The sequence below is a fragment of the Dermacentor silvarum genome, chromosome 6 (assembly GCF_013339745.2).
Source record: "Dermacentor silvarum isolate Dsil-2018 chromosome 6, BIME_Dsil_1.4, whole genome shotgun sequence".
NCBI lineage: Eukaryota > Metazoa > Arthropoda > Arachnida > Ixodida > Ixodidae > Dermacentor > Dermacentor silvarum.
The window spans coordinates 32618296-32637889 of record NC_051159.1 but is presented as its reverse complement, the minus strand read 5'-3'; the positions used below and the strand labels follow the sequence as shown (position 1 = coordinate 32637889).

General features: G+C 48.2%; 1 protein-coding gene across 1 annotated transcript; it reads right to left on the bottom strand.

The window, feature by feature from the left end:
- Positions 1–539: 539 nt before the first annotated feature.
- Positions 540–14013, bottom strand: LOC119456601 (serine proteinase stubble-like). The gene is made up of 3 exons (XM_037718430.2): positions 13751–14013; positions 1959–2243; positions 540–895 (listed from the first exon to the last, which is right to left on the bottom strand). The coding sequence occupies exons 1-3, from the start codon at positions 13839–13841 to the stop codon at positions 540–542; spliced, it is 732 nt and encodes a 243-aa protein (XP_037574358.1). The 5' UTR covers positions 13842–14013.
- Positions 14014–19594: the final 5581 nt, after the last annotated feature.

Sequence of the window (19594 nt, the reverse complement as noted above, 5' to 3'; positions counted from 1 at the left end):
AACGAACATGAGAAAGTTTTTTTTTTTCTTGATATCACAGGAAGTTGTAGCACAAGACATATTTGTAAGAGAAATATGTAAAAGTAAACAAGCTGCTTATAAACATAAAGAGAAAGTTTTGCATCCATCCATCCATGTGGACGGCGCGACGGGCATGTGATAAAGTGTTTTGAAGTATCGCTGCAACGTAAGAAAACTAACATACATAGTTACTCTTATGTGGAGTAGGTATAGTGGTGAGTATAGCCACCAATTCGTTTCAAGCAATCATTGTATCAGAACAGAAACAGACAGCATCCTCTGCAGGCACAATTAAATAAATACATCAGACAGCCAATCGTTGAACACTCACCATCCAAGGCCACTGAGCAAATTTTGTCTGTTCGCCTCCCACAATCCTCGCACTTGGTATTGTCCTCGGCCGGCCGCATACTGGAAAAGTTGATGCAATGAGAATTCGCCGTTGAAATTGCTCACGCTAGGATCCTAATTTCTGTTAGAAGGAAAGGTAGCGTGAATTACTTTTCCGAATGTCCTTGTCAGGAGAAATTGTCGTTGGCCCCGTTGTCACCGTAGTCGTTGGCACAGTCGTCGTAGTTGTTGCTTTTGGGAGTGTCGACTGAACCGTCGTTGGCGGCGTGGTTGCCCTCTTTGTTGTCGGCACTTGTGTCGTGGTCTCGCGCTCTTCCGAAACAGTGTAGGTCGGCACCGTGTACTTCCACGTTGTACCAGCTGTTGTCGTGGTTGGAACTGTCGTCTCTTCTGCAGTAGTTGTCGTAGTGCGGCGTGTGGTGAGGGTCGTAAGTATAGGGCCCAGGCGCGTTGTAGTGGTCGTAGCTATCTCGGGCGTATAAGTGGTAGGCGGCTGGGAGGTGGTCGGTCGCGCAGTTGACGGCTGCCGTTGAGTGGTTGTCTGTGGTTGCGTACTAATCTCTTCCTTCGTGGACGTCGCAGTAGTCGTAGCGCTTACCAGTTCGAGTGACGGCGCCTCCGACGAGTCTGGACTGACAGTAACGAAATCTGTTTCCGCGACATCAGTGCCAGTCGTAGCGCTCAAAGTCGTGGCTACGGTGGTAGACGTGGTAGGAGGAACTGGTGTATGCGGAGGAGGTTCTGACGGTAGCGGAGTTGTGTCGGGCACATCTGGCGGCGGCTTCTGCGTCGTAGACAGCTCCGTCATATCGACCCACGAAATCGAAGTAACCATGTCGGTCACCGTGGACCAGTCTGCCATCGACGAGGTCGAAGTGGTCTGGCCGGCGGTTTCACTTTGCGTCGGTGTTGTTGTTTGCTGGCCACTGGCATCGGCCTCGTCAACTACCACCCACGTCTGCTCCGTCGGAACAGACTGTGGAATAGCCATTGTGGTTTCTCGTTCGTTGACGATCCACGTGTGACTCTGTACTGACGTAGTGGATGGCCGCTGCGTAGTGGTCTGTGCTGTTGTAGTGTCGGTAGCTGGAGTTTGTGTGGAAGTTGTGGGCGTCTCCGTAGACATCGTGTAATCATGGGACGTGGTATCGTATGCGGCCGTTTCCGTCGGCTTGCTGCTCGTTTCGACTGGTTGCTCCGTTGTGACTTTTGTCGTTGTCTGAGGAGCAGACTCCGAAGTTTGCCCTATCGTTGTGTCTTCGGGAGTGAGGAATGTACTCGCCACGATTGGTATCCGTGTGGTCGTGACAGGTGCTCGCGTGGTCTGTTTCGTGGTAGTCGTAGTCGGAACGCTAGTTGTGTCCGGTACGCTAGTACTTGACCCGTAATCATTTGGCACTGTTGATGGCGGTTCATCAGGAAGAAATGGCAAAGTAGTTTCGTGAGGCCTCCACGTGATTAGACCCGGCGTAAACGTCGAGAGACCCACAAAGGGTGTAGTCCCCGTAGTGGTTGGCAACGGTGCATGGCTTGGCGTTGTGACAGCGTAGGTAACTGGCTGCGTTGTCTTGGACGACATCTGCGACGTCGTTTGAGCGTGCTCGTCGGAGGCCGCTTCGTTCTTTTCTTGTAGTCGTCGTCACCCTCATATGGCACCGAGTCAATGCTGTTGGCCGGTTCTGAAGGCATGTCATGTTGTTGCACGACGACCCCAGGCGGTAGTTTGCAACAGCTACCCGTGTAAAAAGAGTCTGTGCAGTATGTGAGGTGGGTGCCGCCTGCGCTGAAACAGTCCCAGGCAAACATGCAGGTGCCTTCTTGGCCAGTTACCCTGTTTTGGCACGGCTTGAGCTTTATGGTGCGCGTAGCGCCTGCAAAGAAAAGAAAAGGAACGTTTTTATAAGCAACGCCTCTATGGTTACGTGTCCCCAATTTTCAGAACGGAAGCAGTCTACTGAGAAAGCTGAGCCACGCCTCCGCAGGTAACTTCGCACACAAACTCATAAACCTCCGGTTACGTACTTTATTTCTGTACGCAGCGTACTCAAGCAACCGGAACACTAGAGATGTCAACATAATAAAGACATTTCGCCGGTACACCCCCCAGACGCGTGCGTAGGAAACGCGGCACGCAGTAAGCTGACGGCTGTCAGCCGGGAACGCGACCGAACGCGCCCCTACCTGCCTTCCAAAACCAAAATTAATTTAGGCGATGCGGTCCTCCTAGGAAATGCAAGGAGGTCACCGGGGTTGCGAAGGGGTAGCAAATGACAAGCAACTGCTATGCCCCCATAACGTCTCGTTCCGCTCAGACATACCGCGGTCCCAGTGGAACACGCGGAGGGAAGAAAGAAGCCATGTCTGGCGGCCGCTGGCAGGGGAGGAGGGCGCAGCGCCCACAGCACCGCAAACACATTGACCTTCACCCTTGGCGCCGTGCTCACCCAGCCACCCTCACACACACACACGCCGCTGCGAGGCCGCCGAGCGCTCCTGGGAGGAGAGATGGGTTCTCCCTCCTGTGACCTTGCTGGTCGAAATATCGGTTAGAAGAGGAAACGGGTTGGGAGGAGGGGAGAGGGCCAATGGCGGAACCGGCAAACGCGGAAGACTCGTGCGGCAGCGTGCCCCCAGCGTGAAGACGAAGGGAGGAGGAGCGGGCAACCCCCGGCGGCGGCGGCGGCGATGAAAAAGAAGAAGAAACATACAAACTGGGCGAGGGTCGAGCGTCTTCTGCTTCTTTCCCGCAACAGCGCAGGCAGCCAGGCAAAGATGAGTGCAGGACATCCGGTCGTTCACCTTCATCGCGTAGTTATTTTTTTGCTTTTCTTCGCAAATGCCAAGGTCGGTTTTCTAGAGTGCTCACAAGCCGCCGCCGCGTTGCGTTTTACCTCACCCGGCGGATAAACGGCCTTTGCAGGAGGCTGCTGATCGCTTTGCCTCGGGCTCCTCATCCGAGCAGAGAATCACGAGAAAAAGACGAGCTGGGAGGGAAAGGAGGCTGGCGGAGTGCCTCGGGTGGCAATAATCACCTGCCGGGTCGTTCGATTTGCGCTCCGGGATTAACTCTGTTGCTGTTGCTGCTTTCGAAATTGGGCTAAGCAGCGTGGAGACGACGCCCCGGCGCATCGGAGATTTGTCGCCGCCGGGGGGTCTCCTTTTTTGCCATTCTCGACACGACGTTGCACATACATCATGGCTGCTTTTAGGACACGAGGCAATTTGGTGAAGCGCGCCCGCCGATTGCTATTGGTCTTTTGTTGCGTTTCATCGACCCCCCTGGATCGCGTGCGACCATTCTGGCTCCTATACCACCGCGGGCAAGTTCAAGTTCAGGGCCGAAAGCCTGTTGGCTCCTCTGCACACCTAGTAAGAAGCAGGCTAATCGCTTGTAGCGCGTTCCTGCTTTTTCTCTTCTCTCTTTCTTTATATATATATATATATATATATATATATATATATATATATATTTTTTATTTTTGCCGTGTTTTCTCGGTTAAGCAGTAGGATGCGCGGACGTGGAGATTACGTATTTTCCTTTCGGTCTTTCGTAGTAGGAGATCGGCTTTTGTTCGGGTGGTCCGAACGCTAAGCAAAACTGGTTTTCGTTTCCACGCAAGATACAGGTATCGTCCTCGAAAGCAGGATACGATTTGGCCCCGCATTGCTTTCTGCCACTGCGTTCTATTTACGAACTTCCTGAATTTTTTACTGAAAACTGCGTATATGCTGCTCTCGAAAAAGGAAAAAAAAATGTCAGGGATTCAGGAACACCGTGTGATTACGCTAGCAGCTTCCCTGCATGGCCAGTCGAATAGTAAGGCGAATGTCCGATTTACATTGATATACGAGCGCGAGATGTTGAAAAATAGGATCTGGTACCAAGAAGAAAGGCGTTCAACCAACATGCCCAACGGGGACGTACCATCGAAAGCTACGGAAATGGGTGAATTAATGTATAGGGTTGAACGTGAGGTTATATATATATATATATATATATATATATATATATATATATAGAGAGAGAGAGAGAGAGAGAGAGAGAGAGAGAGAGAGAGAGAGATTTGCTGCCTTCTTTCGGCAGCCGTTACGATGGCGAAACGTTGGTGTGCCAACCTTATTACTTTTCGCGAAGCAGTGACTTATCAAAATGTAAGTCCCAATGAAACGTTACAACGCACACCAGACCGCGTTTTTGTTGCTCATAATCCGATGCAGCTCGTATAGGCTCGTGCGTGGTGTTGCCTCTCTACAAATGCAAGGAGAGACACGTTCGCCTGTAGTAAGTTCTCAGGGTGTGTTGGTCTGTGCGAAACAGTCGGAGGGCGTTGAATGGGCATTTTCCACATGCTGCAGGTTGGATGCTTTGCACATCTTTACAGACACTCCTAAAACTTTCGTCAGCAGAACCATTTTGTGCATGTATAGTCGAAAGCAAATAGTGAACGGTACACGTACCGGTACTTTGAGTTATGAGCCTTCCCTGGATGAAACAATAGCTGAATCCGCCACCTGGAGAAGTGCTGCCTGTGTGACTAAGGCGCGTCTCCGCAAAATTTCTTCGAATAGTACATCGAGGAGAAAATGAATGGCCGGAGGCCGTTTGGCAGCCTCAGCTGATCTGTTCATTTCAGGCAGGAATGTAGTCTGTGCACGAGCCCTTTTGGGGGTCTTTGGAGCTGTGCAGGGCAGCCAACTTACAGGGATGTGAAGGTTTTTGTGGTTTATCGGCACAGCAACACGACTGCGCTGCATTGACTCCCAGTGCAGGCTTCATTCACAGCCTCCGAAATCAGACGGCGCGCTGCCCAATCTCGGACGCCCCGCTCTCTTGACTAGTTTTCGAATAAAATTACTAGCGGGAACTTTGGCGCCGCCATGGTTAGCTATAGAACGGGAATCATGGGTGGTAAATAGATTTGTCTTATCTTCCTGCTGGTGGCTTCGACATTCTTGTGTTACTTATTAAGGTTTAGGTTTCTTTCTTTTTTTAATTTCTAAGCTATCATGCTCTTTAAAGTACGAAGGCAATAAGTCTCTGCACGCGTAAATAATCGTTGTGAATTGTTGCATTTCTAAAGTTATATTTTGTTGAAAATGGTGGATTTCGAGAGTCCCGAATTAAGTGAACTGAAATAAACTTACAAAAAAAAAAGAAAGAAAGAAAAATGCAGTTCCACTCAACGTGAAAGCTAGGGAAGTGCTGAACAGTGATTCGCCGGTATTTCCTTCGTGTTTTCCGTGTGCTTATCTTGTTTTATCCTGTGTTTATCTTGTGTTTAGCCATCCATCATCCGTTTTGACACCTGTGCTAAGGCACAACTGGTGCGAAACCACCACGCACATGGAGCCAAAGCCTATGCTGATAGCTAGAAGCGATTTTAACGAATTTCTGTAATTAATGCACTTAATGCTTAATTATTCCTCTCTTTTAAATTATTCTGAATCATGTTAGTTTATTTTGAACCCGTTCTGATCGATTCTGCGCTTGTTTTGACGCTGTTTGGAGCACTTGTTTTTGAGCGTGATCACGCGTCAGACGCCGACAGCCCGGGCCCCCAAAGTGTCTCGCACTTAAAAACAAGAAAAAAAAAAGAAGTTTGGGTACATGCATGTGCTTACGTCATTCTCATGGTGACTGAACCGCAATACTTGCAGGTCCCGTAGCCACTAACGCCAAATTTTCCTCTAGTGGTTTTTAATAAAACTATGCTCCTGCAAACTTGGCCTCCGAAATTGGGCAGTGCACATCCCCGATCTTGTAGGCCATGCTGCAAGCGCTTTTCTATTGCCCCTTTTGGCATTACTTTATCTGAGCTCTTTCTACAACTTCTTTATCGCCTCGCTGATAACCATCAAGAATGTTATTCACTTTTACTACTGATCTCCGCTTAATTGTTTTAACTATCTCAGAAACAATTTGCCCACACGTCAGTTGTTCGCTAATCAAACTGGTAACAGAAATGACCAGGAAACGTTTGCTCCAGTGATCCTAGTTAAGGGCTAGATCGACCTGAACCATCACGTTCTAGATAAACGAACGTGTGCGCGCTTTCAGATGTGATATCAATGGCAAGGATGAGAGCCCGTTGATGACAAGCATGTTTGGAATACGATGGCGATAAGCGTTATTACATAGGCATTGAATATTGCGGGCTCTGTACTTTGTTGCGTGCAAAACACGGCCCAGAGCGCGCATGTCCCCTGTCGTCCAATAGATGTCTGTTTGTTCATTTGTTATTTATTTACACACACTGACATCTCCTTTCGAGTCAAAATAGAGGCAAGCATAATAAGTGGTACCACATAGGTAATACATGATAACCACCACAAGGAACAAAAGCTACGATACTTTAGCAACAAAATACGCTTATAAAAATGCAGGCCGATTTAGTGTCTATTCCGCGAATAAGAATACATTTTTCATGAACTACTAACTTTCCGGAAAACCTAATTAGGTTTTGTAGCATTTCTTTGCAGACAGATGGATAATCCCATTCTTCATGCACCCTCTCTTTCTCGTTGACGTTACAGCTTTCGTCCACGCAAACACTTTGTCACCCGCTTTTCAGTTGACTTGAGCACCGTCTTTCGGGCTTGACTTCTTTACTTGGTCATACAAAAAGCCAGACGGTTACTTTTTTTATGCTTCTTTAAAAGGTTGACGCCTTCTGATTAGCGCACACAGCAGTGCACGACCGATTCTATCGAAACTGGACGCAAAGAAAAAGAAAACGCTCCGTGCACGCAGCCGTGAACCCGCTCTGCCTCGATAACCGCGGCGCAAGGCGCGCTTTTAAGCAAAAGACGACAGCGTCCGCTCGGCAACTGGGATCACAATGACCCGTGCGTGATCACGTTTCCCAACGTCGTGCAGCCGCATAAAGCCGGCTTTAGCGAACGAGTCGCGAAAGCACGCACGTCGTTCCGCGAGGCTCGTCTACGTCGCCGCCAGGTGACGCGTCGGTCGCACCGCTGCAGCGCCCTCTCCCTGGGCGGCGGCCGACGCCGATCAGTCAGAACTGCGTGACCGAATGCGGTAAGAATGCGTGCACCCTCGGTCCTTCGAAGAGGCGCGGAACACGCCCTCTTACGGTACTTACTGGCCAAACCGGAACCTGGACGCCACTCCAGTCCCCCCCCCCCCCCCCGCTCTTCAACCTCCCTCAGAGCCCCCCACCCCCCTAACCGTCATCTCATCGCAGCTTACTTTTCTTTGCCTCGCGTTGGACGTCTTTGGTGGGACTAGTCGCCGTTGCATGACAGGCGCCTCGGCTGGCGTGTGCTTTGCCCTGTCAGGCGCACCTTGAAAGTCTACCGAGGCTTCCGCTTTCTTTCTTTTTGTTGGGTTTTAGTGTTTTCCTTTAAACTTGCCTACTGTAACGACTCGAGCAGTAGACGAACAAATAGATGCATTCGCTTATCCGCGACAGAGCTTTCAGAATTGCTTGACTGACTTTTGTGTGTGCATTTGATTTTTTCTTCTCGCTTAAGCTATGAGCTACCATTTTTCTTGCGGGACGACACACTGGGCAAGTTAACGGAACATCAATATCTAGCGCTAGACGCTGGGGTAGCGCTCGCATCCAGCTTCGGTTGTCGCCCTGTAATGACAAAGCTAGCAGCGCAACGCGCGGATGCAGCCGGGAAATGCTAAGCGACGCCTACGTAAGCTCTATTGTCAACTGGCCTACGCCGAGCTTTATTGCGCTAACCTTGCTCCGTGAAGTAAAGCATCGTGTAAAAAAAAAAAGAAAAAAAAAAGAAATGAACGTCTTAAGTAAAAAAAAAAAAGTAAAGGAATGATCTGGTTGCCTTTAATACTCTGAGGAACAACACATTTTTGCACAAGGCCAATTCCTGAGATAACCAGTGCTTGCGGTTTCCGCATTTGTACATTACGATTAAAGTAGCAAACCGCGCTTGCATTATTCTGTAGAAGCGTTATTGCGTTCGAGATATCGGATCGCACCAATATCTAAGCCTCTTTCGACAGAGCATCCAAAATCTCTATAAAAATGCAGTCTGTTCCTTACGCAGAATACGGCACTTAAATGATTCATATTCCATCCACGCCTAACGACACGTTGTTTTGATCTTATACGCCTCTTCAGGCGACCTACGTAGAGCAAGCAATATGTCTCAACGCCCCAACTCTACTGGCGCGAATTCGTGAACTCAACCCTCCTTCGACATTAGGTTTGTTTACATGATCTCGACTCGGCCTAGTCGAGTCGGAGATCGGGCTGCATGACCCAGACCGACACAACAGCGTGTACATGCATTTCGCGAAACGGGTCAATAGAGAGGACCTATTCCGGAGACTTCGAGACAACTGACCCCTTCTATAGCAGTCGGCACTCACTGAACCCGGTCTGACGATCCTTCGACTGAGTTTAGACGAACCCAACAACCGGGTTTCGGCCGGACTCACCACGAGTTTGTCTAAATGCAGCAATTCAGAGTGACAGTGTTATTTCTATAGCATCCCCCCCCCCCCCCCCCCCCATTAATGCCTCAACATTGACATCGGAGGTCTCTCGTTCGGAAATCACTCTAACAACCACCCTATTATCGTCGTCTTCCGGTGGTTCATCGCGTGGCCAGCGTAGGACGCTAGGAGACACGCTCTCGTGATACGAGACATGCCTCGAGCATCCATTCCAACGGTTTCCGCTAAATCAAACTTGCTACGCAGACGCACTTGGCGAGTGCCGGTGCGTGCGATTTACTGCTACGACCAGACTCATTTCCAGCCCACTTTATATGCGGCACGCGAAGAAGGAAAAAATGACGCCCCTCATCGTATAGCCTGCTCGTAATTTCGGCACCGTGAATGTATATACTGTTTGCTTTGATGGCATTCGCAGCCGGTTCAATGCTTCCAGTGAGGACACGGCGGAAAGGCAGTCTTCACCGAGCCGAGACGGCTGATAAGGACGACTCGCTCCTGCGGCGGTCATCATTTGCCGCCCGCTCGGGGCTTCCCTCGCGCGGCCGGTCGCAAAACGAATTCACAAAGACAAAAAAAAAAAAAAAAAAAAAAGAAAAGAAAAGAAAGAAAGGCCCGTCCACCCGGCCCAGACTTCCTGGCAGTGATTAGGAGTGAAAACTACCGGCTTCATGTCTGCCGCAAGATCCTACGGCTTCATTAAGGCAACATTTGTTTTACGTGTGTACTTTTTTGCTTTCTTTCTTTCTTCTGGTTTCAGCAGAAGAGGCAAAAGTGCGTTTGCTGCTCCGTCACCAAAGGGAATGGTAAGATGGCTCGCGTGGCAACCGAAAAATCTCACGCGGCCGGCTGTGGATAGAACAAGGGATGTGAGATTTTTGTGCAAGTTTATCGTTTGTTTGATCCCGTATTTTGTCCCGTAATTTCTATTGGCCGACTTTCATTCACCATCATCAGCCTATATTTATGTCCAGTTATCTTCATTGACTATCTCCAATTATCCCTCTACTTTCATTACCGCCTTTCAAAAAAAAAAAAAAAAAAAGCGGGAAACAGCCTCTCCGGACCATTCCTCGTATCGTATAGAGCGACCAAAGAAAACTGATGCGTTTACAGGAGACCCGCAGCAGCCCAACTTGTTCACGCGATCGCAGCCGCTCGCACGGATTCGCTGAAGTCACTGGGGTATTGGACCGGGCTAGTTGGTTAGTGGACCGGATCTTGTTAACCAGTGCTAAACCGGACAAAGGACGCGAAAAAAGGGGGACCTACACAAGAGCAAAGTCCACTTCGGCTCTCGGGTCAACTCGCCGCTGGCGCATTAAGGGGACGCCTCTTCGCAGTCCATTGTCCTCGTTTGCCGGAACGCGAGGCGAGCGGCTAGGGCTTCTTCATTGGTTGAGGTTGCTTATCTGTCCATTCAAGTTGTTCCGACGTAAATGGGGGCACAACGTTGCAAACAGTGAATTCCGTTCGCTCCCTGCCTTCAAGCTTTCCGGACGAAAACCCCGTTTCTAATCGAACTCTCAAAGGGGATACTGCCGTGATGAAGCTTCGTAAACGTGACCTTCGAGATTAAGTTTTCATTTAGGAAGCTTTTAGGCACAAATGCCGTAATAGAAAACGCGTTCCCAGATATTGAGGTGCAGCCGCATATTTTTGCCGCTTGGGAAACCTACGTTCAAAAACTTGCAACCTTCTGCGAAATGGAACGTGCGTTCTTTCACGGCCCCACGCGTTGGCTGAATGTCTATGGCGCCCTATGCTGAGCCGCGTGTGCAATTCCTGGCGCCGCGGCGACTCATTCCGACGAAGGCAGACTACAAGAATCCTCGTGTATAGGTGAGAATATTGCGAACGTTAAATAGCAGTTTGCCAAAATTGGTCACGAACACCGGAATTTGGCCTGCCTCCTGGCCAAATTGTGGCTTTGGGACATAAAACGTTATCACGTCTTACACGCAATATGGTACTCCAAACTGCGGAGCTGGCTCTTATTGCCACCCAGTGTTTTGTATGTCATCACCTGCTCGTGTTGCAGACACTCATCAATGCGCGGCCTTTGACGGTTACTTGACCTGACGCTTTCTGCAAGAAGAAATGGAGCTTCGCGAAAACGGTCTGTTTGGACACGAAGTGTTAGTAGTGGCTTGAATGAAAGAATATACGGAAACCAAGGATAAGAGGAAAAAGGAAGGCGCAAGACAAAATAAATAAAGCCAGTTGACTAGTCTGATTAAAAAAAAAAAAGGAGGGGGCGGGGGGGATCCTTCAGTGAAAGTCGCAAAGCTCATTTGCCCTCTCGAAACAAGTTGAAAAACAAGTCTCAACGGCAGATATGTGATCTATGCATCGTTATGTTTAGATTGGTGCCAGCCAGCCGCTTTGCTCTACAAGTATAAAATTATGATACAGCAACGTCCATCCCGCACACTCTAGTAAGTTGCAAAACCAAACAGGCCAGGGATTATCAGGCCCAACGAATCGTCAAGAAATATTGTAGATGGGTGGCCGACAAATACAAAACACTGTCGCATTATTTCCAGGTCACATGTATCGGAATTATTTCTGGTAGGTGCAAGTGCTTTAAAACTGAAACGTGATTCACAATGTACCAAAAAGACGCAGATTAGGTCAACTTTGGCAGCAGTGCAGTTAGCGGCACGACAACAAAGACATACCATCAACGACGAAAAACATCGGCATGACGACCAGTATGCTCAGCACGACGGCGGTATTGACGACGACGACAGCGTTGCATAAACATCGTTCATTTAACCGGTTGCGCTCAAACTCGGTTTCTACGTCATTTACTACCTTGCGTAGTGAGACTATATGTATACGTCAGAAATATAATAAAGGTGTGCTACTCCAAGTGGCATTCTGGGCGCAATACCTATATAGACAACCAATCGACAGATTTATGAACTGATATCTACGATCACCTCACGTGGCTCAACCTGCTCAAGCAGTGGCGGGGCGCTGTAAATGGGGATTACCGTGACACTGATACGGTAAACAGCAGCTCTGCTAGCCTTAGCCTGAAAATCAAAGAAGTCTTAGCAACATTTCATACGCTGGAACATTTCCTTGGCAGAAAAAGGAATTGGTGATCGAATGCCGAAAGGTAATGCCAGCAGATGCAAAGTGGCAGTAAGCATTCCGCACGATTGGGCTGAACACGGGTCATCTCGGTATCTTCATAAACACAGGAACGGATACAATCCAATTCTGAAGCAGAAGCACTTCATACGTCTGCACCGCCACGCACCAATAAGCCTTCACAATGCCATCATTTCCTTCACGATCGTTTCCATGAACAACTTGAACATTTCCTTCGTCGGCTGGCTTCAATTCTACTTTCGTTTTCTCGTGCATGGTTTGGTACTGCGTAATGAATGAATTCTTGTGCATTTCAACAGTCGTCTTTTGTACTTGTTTCCATTACCGACTCGTGCCCATTCACAATCTATACACTTTGGGAATACTGTGCATTCGCAGGGCGTCCCGAGCAGACAGTTCCTTTATCAAACGGTAGCAACCAGCCCTTATCGACATTCGGTTTCGTTTCGTGAACGCGTCGCGGCGGCAAGGCCAAAACCTGAATAACACACCCGCGTCACATGCTTAGCCAGGTCATCCTTTCGGAACGGGGTAAACGCGAACGTGTATGTATACGGATGTCAAGGTGGAGCACGCGTTACAGCTGGAGGAACATCGACGTTCCCAGACCCTGCCGCTTGCTCGACGCCGCGTGTGTAGTCAAGACAGCTGAATTGGTTAGCAGTGGGGAGAATATTTATGCACACTGCTTCTTTTTTTTTTTGCGTGGTTATGAAATGTCAGGCACACCTCGTATTTTTTTCCGTGCTGCCCATAGCCATCCATGCATGGTGCCGGCTCGTTCGCAAGTTCAGGGACACTCGCCTCGGTAGAAGGGTAAACAGCGGAGGTCCTTGAAGCTTTCACTTTCTGTGTGTGTGAGTAATTATTTACGCGGTCACGCCTTGTCACTCAACAGTCAACTGCTGAGTCATGTGATCTGACGCAGCGCACGTAGCACCTGCACACCGGCAAGCTGACGTACTGCTTGTCAAGACGGGCTGCGACTAAATTTTGACGATCACAGTTCGAGACTGATTCGACAAAGTCAGTAATGACAGTGGATATGGCCGACTTGGGTGGCCTGAAATTGATAAAACCATCTTTCGAATCGAAACGTTGATGCCATCAAAACGTGTTGAAATCGGAGTTGCTCGTGAACTCAACCGATTGTTTCGATCACGATAAGGTGAACCAAGCTAGAACGAATAATATGCCAGCTGTATGTTGCGAACAGCAGCCAAAGAAATGGCGTTTTGTTTTTGCGTATGTCGCCTACGATGATGTTCTTGGGGCTAAGGCAAAACATGAGGGACTGATGCTAACATTTATTCCAAATAAAGCGCAGCGTTCCGGTCACGCTGACAAAGTGGCTTCGTGCACAACATGAAGCAAAAAAAAATAATAAGAAAGAAATGTATTTCCGTCAAACAGGGAAATATATCCCGACGTTCTTGAAACAAGATGCACGAGTAAACACACGCACGCATGAATGGATGCGAGAATATCTGACCTTCATGAGCCGAGGCCGTGAAAACCAACATGCACACGAGCTCCCAACCATCGAACCAACTTTGCAGCCGTCTAATCACAAGCGAACTCACGGCAGCCGTAGTTCCGAAACACACATACACACATGAAAAAATCCTAAGTGATCGGAAGGCGTCGATACTCTCCACGGAAAACAACCGCGTAGGACGGTGCCCGTCTCGATCGAGCCAACCACCGCGCACCCTTCAATCAACCGGGTCAGACATCGCAGGGACAGCTGCTCGTCAGAAATCCTCTCTTCCCGAAGAAGACTGCGCGGCGGCGGCCACTCACCGAAGAGTCTGTGATCCAGGACCCTGAGCGCCAGCGCGGTCCACGTGTGCAGCGAGGCGACGGCGAGCAGCGTCGCGAGCCCGCTTCTCATGGCGACGGCGGCTGGCGAGTCTCTCCTCACCAGGGACCGGAGGCAGGAACGCGTGCGCGCCTGGCCAGGTCGCGGCGCGCCGCTCTCTTCCTCCCCTCATTGGTGGGTGGGTCGCCCTCCCAGCGCTGCTCGCTGCAGCAGCCGCCTGGTGCTGCTGCGCGGCTGCCTGCTGGTCCCCTGCACTGCTGCCGCCTCGCTTCGTGGGAGAGGAGGAGGCAGCCATGACTTTCGCTCTGTGCCGAGTTGCCTGCAGCCCCCCTCCCTCCCCTTCGCACGCCTACAATGCTCATGGCGATGCATATAGGTGCCGCCACCAAGAAAAGGCTTAAGCACCCCCCAAGCCTGTCACCCTCTCCTCCCGCTGCCCTTCGGCGTCTTCAGTCGTCTTACCACACCGTCATGAATGTCGCCAACGGCAATCCCTGCTTCTTCTGGAGCTTCCACGGTCGGGAATGCTTTAGTGCCGGTGATTGGCAACGGTAAGAAAAAAAAAAAAAAAGAAAGAAAGATAGAAAAGCTGGTCCCCAACCTCCGATCAATATGGCCGTTCGTCGTACTTAAGGAATGAAGCATCGCCGAATGATACGCCCTGGCTGTCATTGCTTAACACTGCCGAAACTGTTTCTGCAGCAGTGCGTGTACACTTATTGTAGCAGATGCGCCGTGTACGCAGTACACCAGCCAAATATGCGGCGTCCGCTTCTGGCTGGCCTTTTTTTCTTTTGTACCTTTTCGCTGGCTGCCATTTGGCTCTCTTATGCGTGTGATCGATCAAGGAGTGTCAGATGCGGCAAGTAGGACAACGAGATCGCCGGTGCAACTTTAGTAACAGCGTCTGTTTAAGACAGGACACTCCGGCGGAAGCATGTACCGGATGTATACAGATTAGTTGTTAATTAATTATGGGTTTTACGTGCCAAAACCACGATCTGATTATGAGGCACGCCGTAGTGGTGGACTCCGGAAAATTTCGACCACCTGGGGTTCTTTAACGTGCACCTAAATCTAAGTACACGGGTGTTGGCGCATTTCGCCCCCATCGATATGCGCAGATTAGTTGTGCACGCGCTCGAAGATCACGCATTTGCATGACCAAGCGTGATTCCAGTGTCACCCCCTGCACCTGTTCGCAGGGCGCTATGCCATGGCCATCGGTTCTCCGGAGCAGAATCGCGCCTAAGCAAACAGAACCTCGGTGGTGGCCTAATGCGAGGAGCCTCTGTACTATATCTATTTCAGCATGAGCACGGAGTCCCGTGGCAATTCGGAAATATCAGCGCAGTCTGACAGTGGCGCCGAAAAATTTGCGCATGCTCAGTACACCGTAAAGAAATTATTACATCACGCGGATGACGTCACGTCATCGCGCTCGTCGTCTGTTGCGCCCAGTTGTATCATCGATTAACAAAAGATATTAGCCCCTGGAAAATGTATATAGGGGTGCCTGAAAAGAGGCGTGGTGAAGTGTCAATTTGTTCTACCACAGCAGACTATCCATAAGCATTGTTTGCGAGGAGTTGGAAAATCTGAGAGCAGACAAACTTCGCGCCTGCTGTATACACTTTAATCTCCTGTAGAATTGTAGAAACGGTTCCGGCAGAAGAATGTTTCCCCAAGTATATCGATTCAAATACATGCAGTGGTTAATCCCAGCCAGCAGCTATTAAGTTTGTAATTCGGCCCGAAACCATTTAGAAACACGAATTAAAATAGAGAAAAGGGTCTGTACCTTCCTTCGCGCACCCTGTTTCTCTCCCTCTCTATAAAATTGCATTATGAATGAATTTGCAGGCAGAAATGACAACGAAAAATTATGCTCCACTAGTATTTAGCCCCGACCATCAGGTTGAGGAACGCACCGTTTGATCTTGCAGCTCCGTAGTGTGGCCTATGAGTTATGTGCGACCCGCGCTGAAGGAATGAAAAGCGCTATAGCATACGACATCCAAGCACGTCGATGACGTAATGCGCACGAAGGAAGTCTACTCTCATCCCACATGCGCACAATGACTGTCTAACGGAACCAATGATCGCAAAAATGACAGGCACTAACTATACTTTTTTTTTTGTTTCGTCCTTCTGACATTGAACGTTATCATGCCTTCTTATTTATATATATACGATTCATATGCCCTAATGGATTTCGCAAATTCGCTGCACGGGCTAATTTTAGTTTCTTGTTTTGTTTGTTTTCTTTTCTTGCTTCTTTTTGCTACGTTGGGTTTTGTAGAAAATTAAGGAAATATTTATTATGTGAAAAAATGGCTTGTGGCGAGATGTGAGGATAATTATCAATTAAAGGCAAACTTTATAATTTAATAATTATCCTCGTACGTCATACGAGGATAATTATCGCCTTGATTTAGCGACGCACGTGCTCTAAAATGTCGTGATTTACGTACTGGCTTTAATGACGTGACAAAGTGAATTAGTCTTGAATTTTTGAATTAGTGATGAGTCAGTCGTGAACTAGTTGTGCTGAATTATAAATGGTGCTATGGAAGCAAAGGACACAGTTAGACCTCGGGAAAACAGTATTCAAGAAAGCCACAACCTACGTCATGAACGAAATGCAAAGTCAGAGATATTCACTTACCACTCATAATTTTCACTCTGCATGGTTGAACACTGTTGCAACAGGCCTTCCTGTTCCTGTTCCTTCCTGTTCATTCATTCACAGTACCGCTGCTGTTTTCTTCATCGTCACTACTACATGACATTATTACTGATTCATTGTCGCTGTTGTTACTTTCATTTAAACACAACACAACGATAAACAATTACCAACTTAATCTTGAACCGTGGTTGAACTCAAGCAGATTAACCTTAAATATTAAAAAAATATAAATATAATATTTTTGAACCTCTAAACAAACAAAGTGACTTCGAACTTACCCTAAACTTTCAAGGAATGGCCCTGCAGCGCGTTGCATCTGAAAAATTTTGGGGGGTTTGGCTCGAAGAAACAATGCCTTGGAACATGCACGTTAATAAGCTCACGATTGAATTAGGCAAAGTAGTTGATTGCCTCTACAGCCTGAGGGAATTATTTCCAATTAGACTAAAGAATGCAATAGATTATGCTAACTTTTGCTCGCGTCTTTCATATTGAACTTTCGTTTGGGGTACTACAACGACCACCAACTATAACAAACTGGAGCGGCTCCCAAAAAAAGTACAAAGAATCTTCGAGAACTTTAATGGACATCTGAGCCCCACAGGTCCCTTATTCATTAAACGTAATATGTTTAAAGCGTCTAAGTTATACGATTATAAACTATCTCTTTATAGTATGTATAAAAAAACTTACAAATACAGAACATTCCCTGTATGACTACATTCTTTTTGGAGTTTTAAGTGCCAAAACCAGTTCTGATTATGAGGCACGCCGTAGTGGAGAGCTCCGGATTAATTTTGACCACCTGGGGTTCTTTAATGTGCAGTACAACGCAAGCACACGGGCGTTTTTGCATTTTCGCCTCCATCGAAATGCGGCCGCCGCAGCCGGGATTCGATCCCGCGATCTCGTGTTCCGCAGCGCAACGCCTTAGGTTGCCTGAGCCACCGCGGCGGCTCAGTAAGACTACAGCATACGTAACAGGCGAATACCAGTGCCGCGTACACGCACAAATTATCGGAGATCTAGGCTGGATTACTGCATACCAATACTGTACAACCTCTTAAAAATTCTCAGTGCCCCACTCGGCACGTTTAAATCGGAGGTGCGTGATTGCCTGATGAAGCATTGAACTTTTTCTCTTTTTTCTTCTCCTGGCTGTTACATTTCCTGCAGTATTTATGCATTCTGTGAAAGTGTCCACCATGTATGCTGTATCCGTAGCAAGCTAGTTCATTTCTTCTTCATAATGACTGTATGTATTTACAATTGTTCGAATTTGTGAAATCCACTGCCTGTTGATCTCTGTAGGCCCCCAGGTACCATCGACCTGTCTGCGACAGCTTTTTGTCTGGGGGCCCCCATCTTGTGCGTTGGAAATAAATTGTAGATTCTGATTGGCGACGTAACCGCATTGTGACCACCTTTAGACCACTTTTAATCATTTAATTCGAGTAGATTCAAAGAAAAATCCTGTGACTGGCAGAGTTATTCCATCTTGTCAGAATAATTTTTGGGGAGGCAGCAATTAAGTCAATGCGAAATCGCCATTTTATGGCACCTAATTAACATTTTTTTAAAATTACATGCATGCTGTAGTGCGTGTGTGTGTGTGTGCTCTTTTCTTTCTAACTTTCCGAGGCACTTGTGTCCGTGCGCAAGTATGTGTTTAAAATAGCATTCATGAGGGCGCCACAACGGCAACCGCCCAGAAACTAGGGTTGCTGACTGTCCCACATTTAGCGGGACAGTACCGACTTTTCAATAAATGTCCCATCCGACTTGACCCAGTCCACACGGCGAAATGTCCCGACTTTTGCTTCTTTTTTACTTGATATTAGAATACATAGAGCAAATTTTCATTTTATAATGTCTCACATCCAGCTTTCACATCCTCCTTTTTTGTTTTCTGTCGCAGTGTCATAATGATAAAGAGGGTTTAGTTGTGTTGTACGCCCTAACTGCTCACAGGCAACAACGTAGCATACAAAAAAAAAATATTTGTTCAAATTTGTTGCACGCACAGACAGCGGTCCTTGGCACTGACAGGGTCGGTCGTCACCAGTCGTCCCCCACCCCCGCCTCATTCCCATTTCCTCCCCCACCTCTCCTCTCGTCGCGACGGCGTTCACTACGTTACCAGGAACATGAGTGCTATTTGAACTAACCAGGTGCATTTGTTCCGTTCGAGGCCAGAGTATATATATATATATATATATATATATATATATATATATATATTATCATCTTGGCTTCTATGTTCATCGTTTTCACCACAGTTATCCTGTCAGAGAAGAATAGTCGGCGCCACCTACAGGACCAACATCTTCTAAAAACAGCTAACAATACTTAAACAAAAAAGCTTTTTTAACACAACGCACGCACAAGGGTACTTGTGAAGTGCGACGGCAGGAGAAAGGAGAGCCATCCTTAACTGGCGCCTTGAGGCACTGGCACTTTCCGGTCTGACTCTCCGGCACAGTGAAAACGGAGACGCTGGTAACTTTCTTCTACGGCTCACGATCGGGATCTCTAAACTTTCTTCTAAAGTAAAGCTGCTCGTCGGAAGCAGTGCGCAAAAGGGCGTGCGAAGAAAACACGTGACCCGAACAAACGCGCTCGGCAACCAAAATGCCCCGTTCAAGAAGATGGCGAAGATAATAATAATAAAAAAAAAGTGAGCGACACGCTCGACGCGTCCAGTATACAAGGCCTGGCGTCAGACATAGACAAGATCAGCATTTGCTCAGCTTTTGTATATCGGACGTTTTTTCTTCTCTTCTATCTGCGCAACTTCGTCTCGAAAGCCCTTTCGGCTAGACACCGGCAAACCTGCTCACGGAAGAGACGCATCGGGCAAACTCTTGGCCGGAGGTCGCCTCCTGTATGCTTCCATCTACCCTCACTCCACTTGCGGTAGCCTTTCTCTCTTGAGAGTCGGCTTCGCTCTTTGATTCGCCTTGAGTGAAGAACACCAGGAGGGCTTGGACTTCTTTCCTTGTACGCGCAGAAACCGGAAGATGGAAAGCAGTAGGAAGCGTCAGTGTGTCGTGTTGCCTAATGCAAACACCTACCACCACGCATATGCGGTCAGCAACACACACACACGCAAGATACCACCTGAAAATAGTGATAT

Coding starts and splice junctions, on each gene's coding strand:
- LOC119456601 (XM_037718430.2), bottom strand. CDS start 13,841: ATGAGAAGCGGGCTCGCGACGCTGCTCGCCGTCGCCTCGCTGCACACG. Junction 2,244..13,750: donor CCTGGATCACAGACTCTTCG/GTGAGTGGCCGC, acceptor TTTTCTTTGCAG/GCGCTACGCGCACCATAAAG. Junction 896..1,958: donor GACGAGCACGCTCAAACGAC/GTCGCAGATGTC, acceptor ACTCAACGGCAG/CCGTCAACTGCGCGACCGAC.